The sequence below is a fragment of the Kogia breviceps genome, chromosome 20, assembly GCF_026419965.1.
Source record: "Kogia breviceps isolate mKogBre1 chromosome 20, mKogBre1 haplotype 1, whole genome shotgun sequence".
Classification (NCBI taxonomy): Eukaryota; Metazoa; Chordata; class Mammalia; order Artiodactyla; family Physeteridae; genus Kogia; species Kogia breviceps.
In genome coordinates this window covers 12,296,689-12,313,048 of record NC_081329.1, presented here as the reverse complement: position 1 = coordinate 12,313,048, position 16,360 = coordinate 12,296,689, and the positions used below count along the sequence as shown (strand labels likewise).

General features: G+C 44.4%; 2 protein-coding genes across 5 annotated transcripts in view; one reads left to right on the top strand and one right to left on the bottom strand.

The window, feature by feature from the left end:
- Positions 1–4,791, top strand: part of CFAP97 (cilia and flagella associated protein 97) — a 39,044-nt gene extending 34,253 nt beyond the window's left edge. For all 4 annotated transcript variants that reach the window (XM_067022501.1, XM_067022499.1, XM_059049355.2 and 1 more), the window contains exons 4-5: positions 1,507–1,657; positions 3,274–4,791. In XM_067022501.1, coding sequence (XP_066878602.1) covers positions 1,507–1,657; positions 3,274–3,401 — 279 coding nt within the window. In that variant the 3' untranslated portion in view covers positions 3,402–4,791. The remainder of the gene's footprint in view (positions 1–1,506; positions 1,658–3,273) is intronic.
- A 6,831-nt stretch (positions 4,792–11,622) lies between these two features.
- On the bottom strand, positions 11,623–15,996 carry SLC25A4 (solute carrier family 25 member 4). Its single transcript, XM_059049374.2, has 5 exons — positions 15,923–15,996; positions 15,122–15,815; positions 13,364–13,850; positions 12,696–12,836; positions 11,623–11,812 (listed from the first exon to the last, which is right to left on the bottom strand). Exons 2-5 carry the CDS (start codon positions 15,230–15,232, stop codon positions 11,655–11,657), a joined length of 897 nt encoding a protein of 298 aa, XP_058905357.1. The 5' UTR covers positions 15,233–15,815; positions 15,923–15,996; the 3' UTR covers positions 11,623–11,654.
- Between the last annotated feature and the right edge of the window lie 364 nt (positions 15,997–16,360).

The window sequence follows — 16,360 nt, the reverse complement described above, 5'->3', positions numbered from 1 at the left end:
ACCGTAGACTTGATGGTCAGGTGGAACCACAGACAAATCCTGACTCTGAACTCAGCAAAGAGAACCGTTACTCTGATTGTGTAGGACCTCACTGAGGAGCTGACTCTTTTCTAGCTTTTGAAGGCTCAGAACTGAAGACAGGCAGGAAGATGAGCTGGCAGGCTGAGTCCTCTGGGTGGGTCCAGCTGCTGCTTCCTGTGTCCTGCACCTCTGCCGTTCGTCTGCAAGCTCCTTTCATTCTACAGCCCTTGCTCTCCTTTCCTCGATAGCTCTTCCCTTAATATTTTGGCTTCTCTGGAATCGCGCAGGAACACTGATAATGGAGCCTCAGGATAGCAGGGCGGGAGGGGGCTGATAACAGTTGAGAACAAGTTCTGGAGACAGTTGGTGGTGGTGAACTGTAGGCTTAAAAATGGTTAGAATGGTAAATCTTATGTGTATTATACCACAATACGAAGAAAAAACGTTGAGGGAGAAGGAGAAAAGATTGTCCAGAGAAAACTTGTCCTATGACTAAACTCATGAGGCTAACTTTATAATGTGAATCTTAGTGCAGGACAGCATTCTCTTTTTAAATAAAGATCAACTTGCTACAGAGAAAGTTTAAGTCAATAAAGAAAATAATAAAACACAACCATGGATCAATTCCCCAATCCATTTGGTCTACTTAAACATTCCTTTCTCACCGAAGCCTGTGAAAATCAAACAAAAGAAACTCTTTCACCTTCTGATTTGTGAAGGAAGGACTATGAATAAAATTAGGGACATTACACGTTAGCCTCTGTTACAGAATCGTGTTAATGCACCTACCACGCTATTGGATACTGTCTTGCCCTGGCTAGTTGGTTTATACAACCTTTAAAAAGCTTTATGTTCTATAGTAGTTGATTTCAAACTTCTTAAGAGCGAAAACTTTTTGTTTCCAAACAATTTTATGCAGAATCTTCAATATATAAAGCAGACAATACAGAAAACATAGTTGGGCCGGTAGAAATTAGGAGTGGGAGACCTGAGAGGCCGGCCCATTGGCCTTTCCTCAACGTCCTAGGAGCCCTGAGGCACCACTGGAAAGTAAACAGGTTGACAGTCACTGCTCTGTGCGCATGTATAGATAGAACTTATAATAGTAGCTTAGATATGTTCAGCCATTTCTAGGGTTGAACACTGGGCTTTTAGCATTATTGCTCCTATTATGTCATTTCTATGAGAAAATCAGGTCTAATGTATTTCGGCTTACAGCACCTTTTCTAAGATGGTAACCCGACAAAAAAGAGACATGTGCCTACAGTCGGTTGTTAAAATCATAGCGGTTTTGGTTAGCCATAGGATAGGTGAAAACCCTTAGATTTTCCTGGAAGTACATTATTTGAAATATCTTTTCACAGTGACTTAAAGTCTTTTCTACTTTATTTTGTGAATTTCAGGTTCTAAAAAGTATTCGCCTTTTTAAAAAACTATTGCTGTTTTTCTAACGTTGGCTTTTAAATTGGTTGTCTTTAAATGAAGGCTTTATTGAAACGGCTTGAAGCTGTGAAACCAACAGTTGGTATGAAACGCTCAGAACAGCTGATGGACTATCACCGCAACATGGGCCATCTCAGCTCCTCCTCGACCTCCAGACGGGTGAGGTCCACTCTTGGCCAGTACAGCCCATTGCGTAAGCATACTCAAAATTATTCTGTACTTGTTCGTGTCTTTTGTCCTTTTAAAAACGTATAACTTCGGTTCTTATGATAGAGTTTTAAAATGCTGACTTCTGGAATACAATCTGTTGTTTTTCACTGGCATGCTTTGTTCTATTTGTGTTACTTCATTAACTTCAGGTTTCATTTACAGTGTATAATGGCAGCATAGGAAGGAAACCAGGAGAAAAAACAATTGAAAATATCAGTTATCTCTTAGATCATGGAGGAGAGACTTTTACTTTCAATATGTTTATTTAAGGAAGAAATGAACAGATATGCTATTTAAAAGTTGCTGAAACTCTCTCTTTAGCCAGTTAAGAATTTTTAGTAGTATCTTCCAGCCCTAATATGTGCTTTTTCTTCCTCTTTGGTAACTAAAAGAAGAATTAGCAATCTGTAGTCATCAGATTAATCCCTCTTAATGCTTAATATATGATCCATTACATGCCTGGCCGGTAGTGTGTCCCGGAGAACGCAGGCGGGAGTGACCACTGAGCGCTAGGGTGTGTGACACATGGAAAGGCCAGACCTTTTTCCTTACAGAAGGCTGTGCTGTTAGTTCATGTATGTGTTCAAAACTATAAAGTCTGTAGAAGCTAATCCTAAGAGAAAGTTGGAACCGCTTGTAATCTTAAACACTCAAATGACTAGTAATTCCATTCACTTATCCTTCAAGCATCATTTCCTTGGCAGAGTTCGTGACTAAGAAAGGGTCTTATTCCAATTACTCACACTTAGTATTATGCCTTGAAAGCAGTAAATTATTTGTTGAATAAATGTATAAATGGTTATACATAGAGATTTTTTTCCCACTTGAATCCTTTGAGAAACTTTTTTTTTTTTTTTTTTTTTTTTTTTTTTTGCGGTATGCGGGCCTCTCACTGCTGTGGCCTCTCCCGTTGCGGAGCACAGGCTCCGGACGCGCAGGCCCAGTGGCCATGGCTCACGGGCTTAGTTGCTCCGCGGCATGTGGGATCTTCCCGGACCAGGGCACGAACCCGTGTCCCCTGCATGAGCAGGCGGATTCTCAACCACTGCGCCACCAGGGAAGCCCGAGAAACTTTTAAAAACATTTATTCCCACGCCAAATCTATTGAATCAAAATGCCCTAATATAGAGTTTGGGCAAAATGCCCTAATATAGAGTTTGGGCATGTTTGTTATTATATTTTTAAGTTCCACAGGGAATTCAGAAGTACATTCCTGGTTGAGAATCAAATTAGACTATTAAAAACACCTGTGAGGGGCTTCCCTGGTGGCGCAGTGGTTGAGAGTCTGCCTGCCGATGTAGGGGACATGGGTTCGTGCCCCAGTCCGGGAAAGATCCCAGCTGCCACGGAGCCACTAGGCCCGTGAGCCATGGCTGCTGAGCCTGTGCGTCTGGAGCCTGTGCTCCGCAACGAGAGAGGCCACAACAGTGAGAGGCCCGTGTACCACAAAACAAACAAACAAACAAACAAAAACACCTGTGAGATAGGGAAGAAAATTTTATTCTGGGCTTCAGGATAGGAGAGTAAGTGTATTAGATGATGATTTATATATTCAGTTTAAAGAATTCAAATCATTTCTTATTCTTTATATATTTTCAGGAGGAGCTTCCAGGACATCCAGTGCTACCAGTGGTCTCAGTTGTAAGAGTGAGCAATCGGCTTTTGACACATCCAGTGGCCTGTTGCTAAGACCTAAGCCCCCTAATGTCCGTACAGCTTGGTTATAAAAACTCTTTTTACTTTAAACATTGATCATCAAATTCTTATTGAAGTGCTTTTCTGTATTACTATCATTCTCTGTATAAACATCTAAATACTGCTTTAAGCAATTTAAGGTGTACAGCAGTGACTTGTAATTTATTGTAATTCGATGCAAAATTGTTTTGAAAGAGACAATTTAATATAAAATCAGTGTTTCCTGTGAGGAGGAGTTTATATGAGACTTGTATGTATTTTACAGAGAAATGGTAGTATGCCGGTGTATTTTCTCAACATAGAAATTGGTTCAGCTGTCAGACTGACGAAACAGTTGTGATAGCGTCGCTGAACGTTGGACCCAAGATGTTAGCTATATAGTTCTTGTTTGATGTGTTGTGTTTTTCATTTCTTGTAAGCTTTATACCATGAGCATAGCTCCTGACTGACTTTGTTTGCGCTTTGCTTCAGAACTTGGGCAGTGTGACTTACAACTTAATTGTAAGACAGTTATTATGAAACAGATCTTGAAATGTGTTGTCACTGGTGGAGCTGGTTTAGATTTGATGAGCAGACTGAGCGAAGCTTGAACTGGGGCGACGCTTGTGACTCACCAGAGGTACCTACTGCTTCTGTGGAGGGAAACTGAGCTAGATCTCAAACACGTTCTCAACCCTTCTGAGCCATTTCAAACTGTGAGTATTAGAAGGCTCAGCTTAGAGGCTCCTCTTTCATGCTTTTCTATATTCAGGGAAAGTAGTTAATGATTCCGAGAAATTCGGTTTCTTTAGAGCTACTGCATGGTGAATAGTTTGTCCAGGGACCAGATCATCATAAGCAAAAGCAAGTATCTGTTGAATCAGCAAAATAGCACCACAAGTTTGAAGAGCCAAGAAGCAGATCCTGAGTTGTGCCAGGACAGCGTTTTAAGTGATGCTGTTAATGAGTTGTGTTATACTTCGAGTTTATTGTTTTAAGTGAGAAGAAAAGAAAGAAATGCAATGTCTCGCAGCTTTAGAAATTCCAACTAGTGTTCTTAAGGGCTGAAAAAGAGAACTAAAAAGATGAATGATAAAGGGGGAAAAAAATCACGTTTGTTGAGGCTACTTTAAATGTCAGCTAACTTTCTTGCTTTGTTTTGGTTTGGGCATTTGTGTTGAATCCTTGGAAGTATCATTTTTATCAGTCCCACTTTTAGAGTCCTAATAATCTTGAATGGAATTAGCAATGGCGAGTAGGGTGTAATATCGTTGACTTTTAAAATTAGACTATTTTTCTGTCAGTCTGTAGGCTCTTATATTATACAGCAAAGTATATCTAGGCCATGTTGCTTCTGCTGTCCTAATTTTCATTACTGGCCTTTTCTGTATACCTTAAAATGTATTGGAAAGTTTCTATATTAAATGCCAAATCTTTCTTTTTCTTAGTGTGAATTTTTGATCTGGAACCACAGTAAGATTTGTTTTTTGTTTTTCTGGGTTAACTCAAGCTCTGTAGCTTGCATGCCGAACTTACTTTTCTTAATATCTTTGGCAGTAAGCCAAACTGCATTTTACTGAACATCAATTCAGAATTTCTTGGTCTTAGTTTGTATTGATAGATTTTGTTTAGGATAGGGCCTGTGAAACGTGGGAAGAATGGGGTTAAAAAATTTGTGTGAACACAACCTGACTGTGAGATTTTTCTGCTGCTTTCCTTGAGCTTATGTTTGTTCACTGTTATTTGATATTCTGTTCTGGTGAACAGATTTTTACATCACTTAGTGCTCTGCTTTATATATAAATTTTAGCTATACTAAACCAAGGTTTTTGTTTTTTAACTTATTGCACTTTTAATGTTTGTATAACACCCTATCTTTAAGGAGCGATACGATAATGTTGAATTTAAAATTCAGCATTTGAATATCTGCTCAATAGTGAGTTAGCCAATTTTTTTAAATTGATTTTTAAGTTGTTAGAGAAAAAAAAGTATGAAACCTTTTATGTAATAGCATTAGTCTCTGAATACATTTTGTATGGTCTTTGCTACCATATGTCAGGATACAATTATAATTTTATAGATAAAGCTGTACTTTTATTTTTGATCATTAAAAATTTTTTTTTCTTTGTATTTTGATTTTAGATACTAATATAATGCCTTTAGTTTTTACTACGTTAACAGGGGAGGTTCATCTAAGTATTTCTGATAACGGATTCAACTCGAAGTAAAAGTCAGGAAGAGCAACAATATTCATCTTTTCAAAGTGGAATTTATAATTGTTGTCATTGTCATGATTCGTTTATATGATAAGTATAAATAGAGGGATAGGAGTTGAAAAATGTGATATTCTCTGATATAAGTCAAGGTACTTTTTTTTTTTTTTTGCCATACGCGGGCCTCTCACTGTTGTGGCCTCTCCCGTTGCGGAGCACAGGCTCTGGACGCGCAGGCTCAGCGGCCGTGGCTCACGGGCCCAGCCACTCCGCGGCATGTGGGATCGTCCCCGACCGGGGCACGAACCCGTGTCCCCTGCATCGGCAGGCGGACCCTCAACCACTGCGCCACCAGGGAAGCCCTAGGTCAAGGTACTTTTAAGATGTCATGGTTTAAGGGGTATTTTTATGAAGGAATCATAAGTATACTATTTTCATTCTCAAGAACATAAAAAAAGTGAAGGATCCTCTAGCACTACTTTACATTTGGTTCACTTGTACCTAAGATATATATTTTGAAGATTTACACATGCAAGTAGAAATTATACTAATCCAAGGTCTACAATTACTAGGCAAGGTTCTTATTGAGAGTTATTTTCATATCTGTCAAATGTTAAACTGATGTTACATCCTTTTTAATTTAAGATTTTATGAAAGATTTTGAATATTAAAGTTATTTCCTAAGGGATAGCAATTATCTCATTCTTCCCCTAAAGCTGCTTTCTTAGCTATTACTCCGAATAAAATTTTTGTTTACTTATAAATGTAGTGTAATGCAGTTGTTTTCAGCTTGTTAACCCAAATGTCCAAAATGGATACCTAGATAACTTTTTTTTGTGTGTGTGGTACACAGGCCTCTCACTGTTGTGGTCTCTCCCGTTGCGGAGCACAGGCTCCGGACGCGCAGGCGCAGTGGCCATGGCTCACGGGCCCAGCCGCTCCGCGGCACGTGGGATCTTCCCAGACCAGGGCATGAACCCGCGTCCCCTGCATTGGCAGGCGGGCTCTCAACCACTGCACCACCAGGGAAGCCCAATACCTAGATAACTTTAAAAAGAGGTCATTGGGATGGATATGATTGTGTACTTCTCATCTTCAAATTCAAGTACTGCACAGTGTGAAAAGGATTATGACCAATATAAAGTTGGGGACACAAGTTTAAGTTATTCTATTTTATTTATTTATTCTATTTATTCATAAAATGTTTAATATCTTAAATGCCAAAGTCTAAACCTATAAATGATTGTAAACCATCCTAGAAAATGTGCTTAATGCTCATGAATACTTTAAAAGATACTAAGAAACTTAAAAATCAACATCCTTTTTTAATTTTCCAGTCCACTGTAATGTGTTTTAGGGATGAAGAACTAGCTTGGCACAATGAAGAAAGAAAAGATTGAAAGATAAGTGAGTTTTGATCCTATGTCTGTCTCTCAAATGCACTCTCTTATTCCCATTTTAAAAATTAGAATAATAACTTTTATGTGCCTTACATGACTAAGAATTAGCGAGAATGAAATTGTAAAGAGGATATTAATATTTATATCTTTGGAAGTATGACGTTTATGTGACAAGACCCTCTTTGAAATAATCCTCTACTTTGATGCCACATGGGTTACCTCAATTCTTTCCCTGGGTTTTGCCTGATGACTGGGACTACCACCTGTCTCTCCAACCCCTAATGGTGGTGACTCTTCTTTAAGGCCATCTCGGTCATCTGCTCTGTTGTTTTTTGTTTTTAATTTTATTGATTGATTGATTGATTTTTGGTTGTGTTGGGTCTTTGTTGCTGCACGCGGGCTTTCTCTAGTTGCGGCAAGCGGGGGCCACTCTTCGTTGCGGTGTGTGGTCTTCTTATTGCTGCAGTTTCTCGTTGCGGAGCACGGGCTCTAGGCGCGCAGACTTCGGTAGTTGCAGCACGCGGGCTCAGTGGTTGTGGCTCATGGGCTCTAGAGCGCAGGCTCAGTATTTGTGGCACACAGGCTTAGTTGCTCTGCGGCATGTGGGATATTCCCGGACCAGGGATTGAGCCCGTGTCCCCTGCATTGGAAGGCGGATTCTTAACCACTGCACCACCAGGGAAGTCCCTTCTCTGTTGTTTTTATACTTACTCATTTTATTGATTCTTAAGGACTGTTTACAAAAAAATGCTACATTTAAGATAGTTTCCAAATTTCTATGTAGTCTTCTTTCCTTTACTTTTACATAGTCCTTTACTTTTAGGATCCCTTTTAGATGTTTTCAGTTACTTCAGAATCCTTATATCCAAAACTGAAGTCACTGACTTTCCCAAGTGCTGCCTCCTAACTTCTGTTGCCATCAGGGTAGTGTTTTTTTCTCAAACATTAAAGCTCAGCATTGTTGTTTTTTTTTTGTTGTTTTTTTTTTTGGCGGTACGCGGGCCTCTCACTGTTGTGGCCTCTCCCGTTGCGGAGCACAGGCTACGGACGCGCAGGCTCAGCAGCCATGGCTCACAGGCCCAGCCGCTCCGCGGCATGTGGGATCTTCCCGGACCGGGGCACGAACCCGCGTCCCCTGCATCGGCAGGCGGACTCTCAACCACTGCGCCACCAGGGAAGCCCAGCATTGTTGTTGATTAACATTTTTCTTCAGTGTCTGAATTATGTCCTGTCATTCTTCAAAATATAACACATTCCTCATTTTCACTTGCCACCCCAGGGAAGCCCTGGAGCCATTTTAAACAATGAAATCACCAACAGAAAGCACAAAAAGGCGAAAAACATGGCACTGAATAGGTCACGAAAGGCCCCATTTTCAGAGTAGGAGCAGAGTGGAAACACAAAGGCAAGTCATGGACTAGTTTGACCTCAGCTGGGAAGGCACGTGTCAGGCAAGTTTTTCATTGCTCTGTTCATGTCCAAGAATGAACACACAGGGGTTAGAAATAAATTTTAGAGAGCAGTCTAATTGGCAAATATGGAATCTGCAAACGAGGACCAAGTATACTTTTTCATGCACTGATAAAAACTGATATTCAAGAGAAGCGGGGGGTTTCCCTGGTGGCGCAGTGGCTGAGAGTCCGCCTGCCGACGCAGGGGACATGGGTTCGTGCCCCGGTCCGGGAGGATCCCACGTGCCGCGGAGCGGCTGGGCCCGTGAGCCATGGCCGCTGAGCCTGTGCGTCCGGAGCCTGCGTTCCGCAACGGGATAGGCCACAACAGTGAGAGGCCCGCGTACCGCAAAAAAAAAAAGAGAGAGAGAAACAGGAAAATGAAAGGAATTTATGGCATGATCGATTTTGTAAAATTGTATCTAAGGACTTGAAATTTGAATTTAAGGCAGCCATAAGTTTTCATCCCTAACATTATATTGGGGTCAGTACATGACCCCAACGTGGTTATCCACTTACTACCCTCTGCGTTTTCAAGATCCCACCCGACTGGAGGACTTGACTCTCCCCAGCTACTCCCCAGGTTCTCTGTTTTTTTCAGATGCACCTTTTCCTCATTCATTCTCGCATTCAACAAATTCATACTAAACACCACCCGTGTCCCAGGCACAAGGCAGTGAAAAAGATGATCACTGTCCTGAGTTTGCATTGCACGCTGTAGGTGTTTTTAAATTTTGCCTCAGCACAGCTTATGGTCCATATTCTACACAAAGTAAAACAGAATGGAAGGCATTATTCAGTTAATTGAGGTTTAAACACAAACCGTGGAGGTGAGCTTTCTTTCAGAGTTACCCTTATGAGCTGCCGCCTTCTCTGTCAGCCTCCATACTTTCTCCCATACACTCAAAATACAAAATAAGGTGGCTAAAAAGACAGAAGATACCCACAGGTGAGGCTTTTAGGGAGAATATCTGTAAAAAATGAAAAGGGCTTATTGGGGGTGCTGGCAAGAGAAGGGGTGCATTTAGGGAGAGAGCTCTGCAGGAAAGAGGGCTAGTGAGGAATCCCTGGGGGCGGGACACTCCATTCCCAGCTGTTACTTTAAACACTTCTCAACCCTCCAGACCTTCCGGCCCGACAGCTCTGCACGGTGGTGAGAAGACTGCAGAGCTAGGATGGTAAGGGGAGGTACTGCGTGTCAGAGGCTGAGGGGTCTGGGGGTTCTGGGTGCGCTCAGGAGCTGGGCTGAGGACTGGTTCCACAGGCTCCTTACACAAGTCTCCACTCCCGATGCCTCGGGTAACGCCCGCGGGGGATGGGGGAGGCCGGCATCTGGGTCACGTGCAGAAGGGACAGTGACACTAATAAATGCTCAGCCCCCTTCTCCACCTCCCGCCCCTGCCAGGGAGGGCCCGCTGCTCGCTCACTGCGCACACTGCCCGCCTGCTTCTCACACCCCGCATCCCGCACCCCTGGCGAACTCTTAGGTTTGAAAATACTCAAAGGGCTGGCCTTACTTTGAGATATACTTCACAAAAGTATTTGTCCTCCTAGCCTGCCCTGCTTTTCTTTTCTCTCCATCAGCAACAGAACTTGGGCCGTTTCTATCATCCTTAGCATTGGAAAGCCCATGAGGACAAGGTATCCAGAAGGCGCCGAACAACCAGCGTTTGTGGCCTGGCCTCGAGATGGCCTTAAGAGACTTTTTTTTTTTTTTTTTTTTTTTTAAGCTCTCTGGCCTTTTCCAGCGGCAGACAACTGCTAGATTAGGAAGGATGTAACCTTGGAGGTGGCCAAACACAGACCTTAGTTACTAGGGTGAAATGAAGCAGCCAATTTTTTACCGGGGAGGCGGGAGTAAGAAGAGATTGGGAAGAAGGGTAAAGAACAGAGGGTACCAGGACTTCCCTGGCGGTCCAGTGGTCAGGACGCTGCGCTTTCACTGCCATGGCCTGGGTTCAATCCCTTGTTGGGGAACTAAGGTCTGGCAGCCAAAAAGAACCCACAAAAAAACAGAGGGTACCAAGACGCCCCTCAACCACCTGTCAGGAGAACCATAAAAGACATGTGCCTGCCCTCCATGCTTCACCAGCAGGTAGGGACTTGTTTCCTCCAGGTCACTCCCAACAAGCAAGGACCATATGAACTGCGTGTTCTTCTGGACCAATCATGCTTACTTTCCTCTTGCAAACAGGTTTATGACAGTCAAATCCAAAACTGACTTTTCCTCTAGGTCTTGATAAATGGTTGCAGAAGAGAAGTGCTGGCAGGTACTTTCTATACCCATGTATTTCAATCTAGTGATTTTCCTTCAAGGCCCACCTTCTACCACTCCCCCCAGTTCATCTCCTGGCTCCTAACCCTACTCAGCCAGGTCTCACTGTATTAAACGTTACCTTACTTCACAATGCCATGTCACTCCTCCCTCCTAACCCCACTTAAGCATTTTTCAGAATAGGCTCCTGCCTTTTTGTATCTCCCACAGGACCTAATAGGCATTAAATACCAGCTTGCTAACTGATTGTCAATGAATACTGTCTACCTGTCAGAAAATTCCAAGTATCACAATTCTCTAAAGGCACTAATACAGAGCACTTCCTAATCATGCAAAGCTCTTGAAACTGTGATTTAAAGCTTTTAGCGGAACCTCAGAATTCCTGAAGACAGTATGAAAGTGCATAAAATAAGGTAAGATTATAGAAGCTACGATCGTGTTACCACTAAGAGTCTACAGCAGCATCATAGGAGGTAAGGTGAAGAGAGACGGCATAACCTATTTCAGTTTGAAAACCAGAACTTTAAACCCTGTAGGTGCTCACGTGATACACAGTATGATATCTGACACGTAGAAGCTTGACCACGGAGTTATAAATGAGTCATGCTAGAAAATAAGACTGATGGTCTTATGATTTTAATCCATTTGGCAGTTAATAAGAATTCAGTAAAATAGCATGCATTAAGTGGTCTTTACTGACATTTCACATTCAGTTATTCATTATTGTATCTTCAGTTAATTATATAAGTATAAGTTATTTTCTATTTGCTGTGGGAATTTAAAAGTAAAATAAATACAAAATACATTTGTGGTTTAATGAATACTCAATGAAGCCTTTTTTTTTTTTTTTCCTGAGGTATTCCTTTCAATCTGGTTTCATCCCAGACCTTTCTTTTTACTTCCCCTAGTCAGAGTCTATTAAACCACACAATGGATCTGGAACCAATGGACTTGGGTTTTAATTACATCAGACGTATTTTTTGATCTCATCATACAATACCAATACAAAAGCACCGCCCATGCCTCTCAACACATTGGACCAGGCGCCTTTGAAGAAAGCCTTGGGTCCTTCGTCTTTTGCAATCTTCCTCCAGCAGTCCACTGTCCCAGAGTACATAATATCCGCTGTGGAAACAAATGTTGGTAAGGGCTCCATAATTCTGGGGGAAAGAGACTCTTCCTCCAAAAGACATCTGCCCACGTTGTCACCAGTGTTATCAAGGTCACTTTGAGCCTTCCACCCAGCTCTATGCACATTCAACAGGACGTCCCCTCCCCTTGCATAACTGCTGAGGGGGGCCTCTGGTGATTCCTACTTCAGCTCAGCTCAAGACCAACTGAAGAACTGGGGCGATGAACCAGCTAATTCACAGAAGTCAAACAGAGAAACAGGAAGGGAGCCAGGTGGGGCGGAAGTATTAAGCTGGGTGGCCCCCTTTGTTACGGATGAGAAAACTGAGGCCTAAGTTTAAGATAAGAGATTCAATTATTAGGTTGAACCATAAGAAACTGCCAACATTCGATGTTTTTTACTGTAAGCATGGCAATTTCATATGGTTCAACCTATGGAAGCCAAAACTTTTCCTATCGCAACAGACTACTTCAGGCCATCTCTCCCCCAGCTAAATTACCCTCCCCAGTCACACTAGTAATAACTAGATAAGAGAAGAAATATTTTTAAATAAACTAGCTGACTACCTCAATACTTTCCCCTTGTTTCTGCACCCAGGCTCTAAGGGAAAAGGGCCTAAGGTCTCTATGATGCTAGATACCTAGTTAAGTTCACTTCTAAATATCCCATTTTTGGTGTTCTTATCATTTCTTTGATAAAAATAAAAAATCTTTTTTTAAAGGAATAGTTGAGAATGTTGGGGAGGATTCATTATCATCTTTCTTTCCTAAATTCTTAGCACAATTTTAACAACTTAGAATAGCGAAGGCTGTGAAGAGCACTGACTAGTATTCTCCTTGAGCAGAAAAATAAGATTCTGATAGGTCTCAGGCTTACCCCCTTTCCGACCAGACTGCATCATCATCCTACGGCGGACAGTGTCAAAGGGGTAGGACACCAGCCCTGCGACCGCCGTCACAGTCTGGGCAATCATCCAGCTCACGATAATGTGCACATTCTTGGGGTCAGGCAACATCCCTGTGGGCAGAGCCAAGAAGCCAAATGACCATGACATGATTCCTCTGAGCAGGTGAGCAAAAAGCAGGTGGCGACGGAGAACAGGCCACCACACCTCCAACTCCATGCCCTACCCTTCCAAAAGAGTCCGCCCTTCGTGGGGTGCCTCAAGAGTAACCAGACAGCCAACAGAAGTTGGTGGCACCCTCCCTGGATCCACAAAGCCAGAGCTGTGCCCAGTGCACAGGGCATGTTGAAGTGGCTCCAAGTTAAACTTGGTAACTGATAGAGGGAGCTGGGCTCCCCCTTCGTCTGTCCTCACTGAATAACTCAAGGCCAGTTTTTTTCAGTAGAGGACAAGGAGAATCCCCCAGCTATCGATCCACGCTTCAACACCTCCTCACTGAGAAGCCTCAGTTTAGGCCAGGGACAAGGGACAAACAAGATTAACAAATACAAAGTCCTTTATCAGTTAGAGATCCCTCAGGATCCTCTCTGCACACACCCTCCTCCTCCCCGCTCTGCACCCCCTGATGCCCTTCGCTCACCCTTGGCCGTATCATAGACTCCAAAGTAGGCGGCTCTGTAGATAATGATGCCCTGGACAGAGACGTTGAAACCCTGGTAGAGACCCCTCAGGCCATCAGACTTGAAGATCTTGGTGAGACAGTTGCCCAGACCAGTGAACTCACGCTGGGCAGCACTCTTGCCCACATCGGCGGCCAATCTGGTCCTAGCAAAGTCCAGCGGGTAGACAAAGCACAGAGAGGTGGCCCCAGCTGCCCCACCGGAAGCCAGGTTACCGGCAAAGTAGCGCCAGAACTGCTTATGCCGGTCCACGCCCCCCAGGAAGATCTGCTTGTACTTGTCCTTGAAGGCGAAGTTGAGAGCTTGGGTGGGGAAGTAACGGATCACGTTGGCCAGGTTACCCCTCCAGAAGGAGAGAACGCCCTGCTCCTTGGGGATTCTCACCACGCAATCAATGATCCCTTTGTATTGCTTCTCAGCACTGATCTGTGTGCTGGCATGCTGGACCTGTGGAGGGGAGGAGGAGGAGGGTGGTGGAGGACAGGCAGGGCAGAGAGCAGGAAAGACGACAGGAGAACAAGGTTTGCACTTCCTGGATTTCCTTGTTTAAAAAGTATGGGGAAATCAAATGAATACTGAGTAAATGTGTTAGCTACTTGGATAATACGCCCCCCAAACCAAATTCTGCCTCAATTATCAGGGCATTTGAGAGAAAAGTTTCTGCTCCAAATAAACAGAAAGGATGATCTGATTACATAAAGGGAGTCATTTATTTGTTGCATTTTTTTCCTAGGGGCCAGAACTATACTAGGGGCTTACTGGGAGATAGAAATGATTAAAGATCCTTGCCCCAAAGGACACCTGCTCTGATTTGACAGACATGATCGGCGGGAGATAAGAATTCCTCAGTCTCTCTCTAGTCTCCCTGGAGACCAGGATCTCTGAGTAGTAGATGTTCTAACAGCAGGAGAAGGAATCCACTAGGCATTCAAGCCTGAAATTTTTCAAGAGGATTATCCAAGTAGTTAATTATTGAGGGGTTTGTTGCCGTGGGCAATTTGTTGGGGTTTTTCTTGTTACCGATCATTTTGACTCCCAAATTGAGAACGCCCAATTCCTCACTGGAGGGACCCTTGCCTTTTGGGCAAGTGAAAAAAAAAAAAGGATACATGGGATGATGAGGACAAGCCATTCAGAGACCAGGCTGGGGAGGAAAAGATTTGGGGAAAGGATGAGTAAAGCGATCTAAGTTTATTCTGAAAATTGTTTCTTAGTCTCTCAAAACCTGTTTATGTGCAAAATGGGGAAAAATACCTACCTTACAGAGGTCATACAAAGATGAATGAATAACAGATATGTTGGCGCATGGAAAATCGTAATAATCTCGAGTAATAATAATTATTTTGATATTTTTATTGTAAAAGGTGGATGCAGGTAAGAGGATGCAAGGGACTTTGAAAATCAAGAGGTGAGGCCGACCCAAGAAGCCTGAGTGCCCGCGGAGCAATATCTGGCTGGCTGCAACCTACTCCGGGTGGGTTTCCATATATAGACACCCGCACGCGGGGCGCCACCCGACACCAGGAACCCGCTACTGACTGACGCTGGACCTGTCTCTGAGCAGAGGGCACCTTCCCCTTCTCGCAGGCCGCGCGCCGGGCCCAGGCCTAGAGCGGATTTTCGGCGGCGCGCCGCTTCCCCTCGCCCCGCAACTCGCCCGGGCCCCGCGCGCCCCGCCCCGCGCCCAGCTCGCCGCGCCCGACACGCTCGGTCTTCACCTGCAGCAGCAGTTTGACCCTCTCGATGGGGGCAACCGCGGTCTTGGAGATGGCAGCGGCGACGCCGCCAGCCAGGAAGTCCTTCAGGAAGCTCAAAGCCTGGTCGCTCATGGTGACAGCCGGGCGCACACCGCCTCCGGGAGCCGTGCTCTCGCTCTCTTCGCCGGGCCAGGCACAGCGTCCCCAGCTCTGTCCCTGCGCGACGCGAAGGGGCCAGTCGTCCCGCCCCGCAGCTGGCCTTATATGCCCCGCCCAGCCTCTCGCGAGAGGAGTAGGACCCCGGGGCCGTGCGCGCCCCGCGCATTGGCTGGGCAGGTGCGCTGAACCCCCCCGCCCGGCCGGCCCCCTCCTCTGCAGAGGGCAAAGGGGGCGAAGGCGCTTCCGGGAGGCAGGGGTGGGCCTGGGACTGTGCCTTTACTTGGGACGTTTAAAGGGCGAATTCATGTTATCTGTCCCGCGAGCGGAGGGAACACCGTGTCTGTGCAGCATGTGGGCCGCTGTATTTATAGCACAAGGAGGCTTAGTCCCAGGCCTTACCTGGACGCAGACACAGGACCTGCAGCCTCCAGCCCAGCTCGCTTTAGCCTCGGGCCTGCACGCGACCAGCCCCTGGCCAAGGCCTGAAATGCTACTTTTTCTTCTTCTTCCTTGTAACCATGTCCATCTCCAGAGCTCCCTGCCTGGATGTGGGCCTCTAAAGAGTTGTGTGCGTTCACAATTAAGATCCGCCAAGATAAATACACTAACGTCACTTGATGCTATGGTTGCTTCATCTAATTTGGCTGAATCCCCTCTTCTCACCTTCAATCGTTCAATCCTTCATTCTGCTATCAAATGTTTCTGTGCCGGGCACTCTGCACCACCAGAACAGGCCGAGTGCAGGGGGCCACTAGGTGAATACTTATTTTAGAAAGTTGTGTGTGTGTGTGCTGTTTTTCTATTGGGTCAGCCTGTAACCCTATGATACATAGCCCCAAGGACCTTACAGGATACAGGATACCTTTTTTTTTTTTTTTTAAATCCCTTAAGGGCTTAATGTTCCACTCGGCTCTCAATGGAATCTCAGCACGTATTCTGGGCGGAATGTTCTCAGGCAGCTGGTGGCTTTCTGAGGGTCAGTGCTGTTACCCTTCCCATTGGAGTAGCTGGGTGACCGGGATGTTAAGTAAGAGAAGGTCGAATCCTAGACTGTATTTGCCTCTTTTCAATAGACACCTGGGGTGGGGGAGATATATGCTA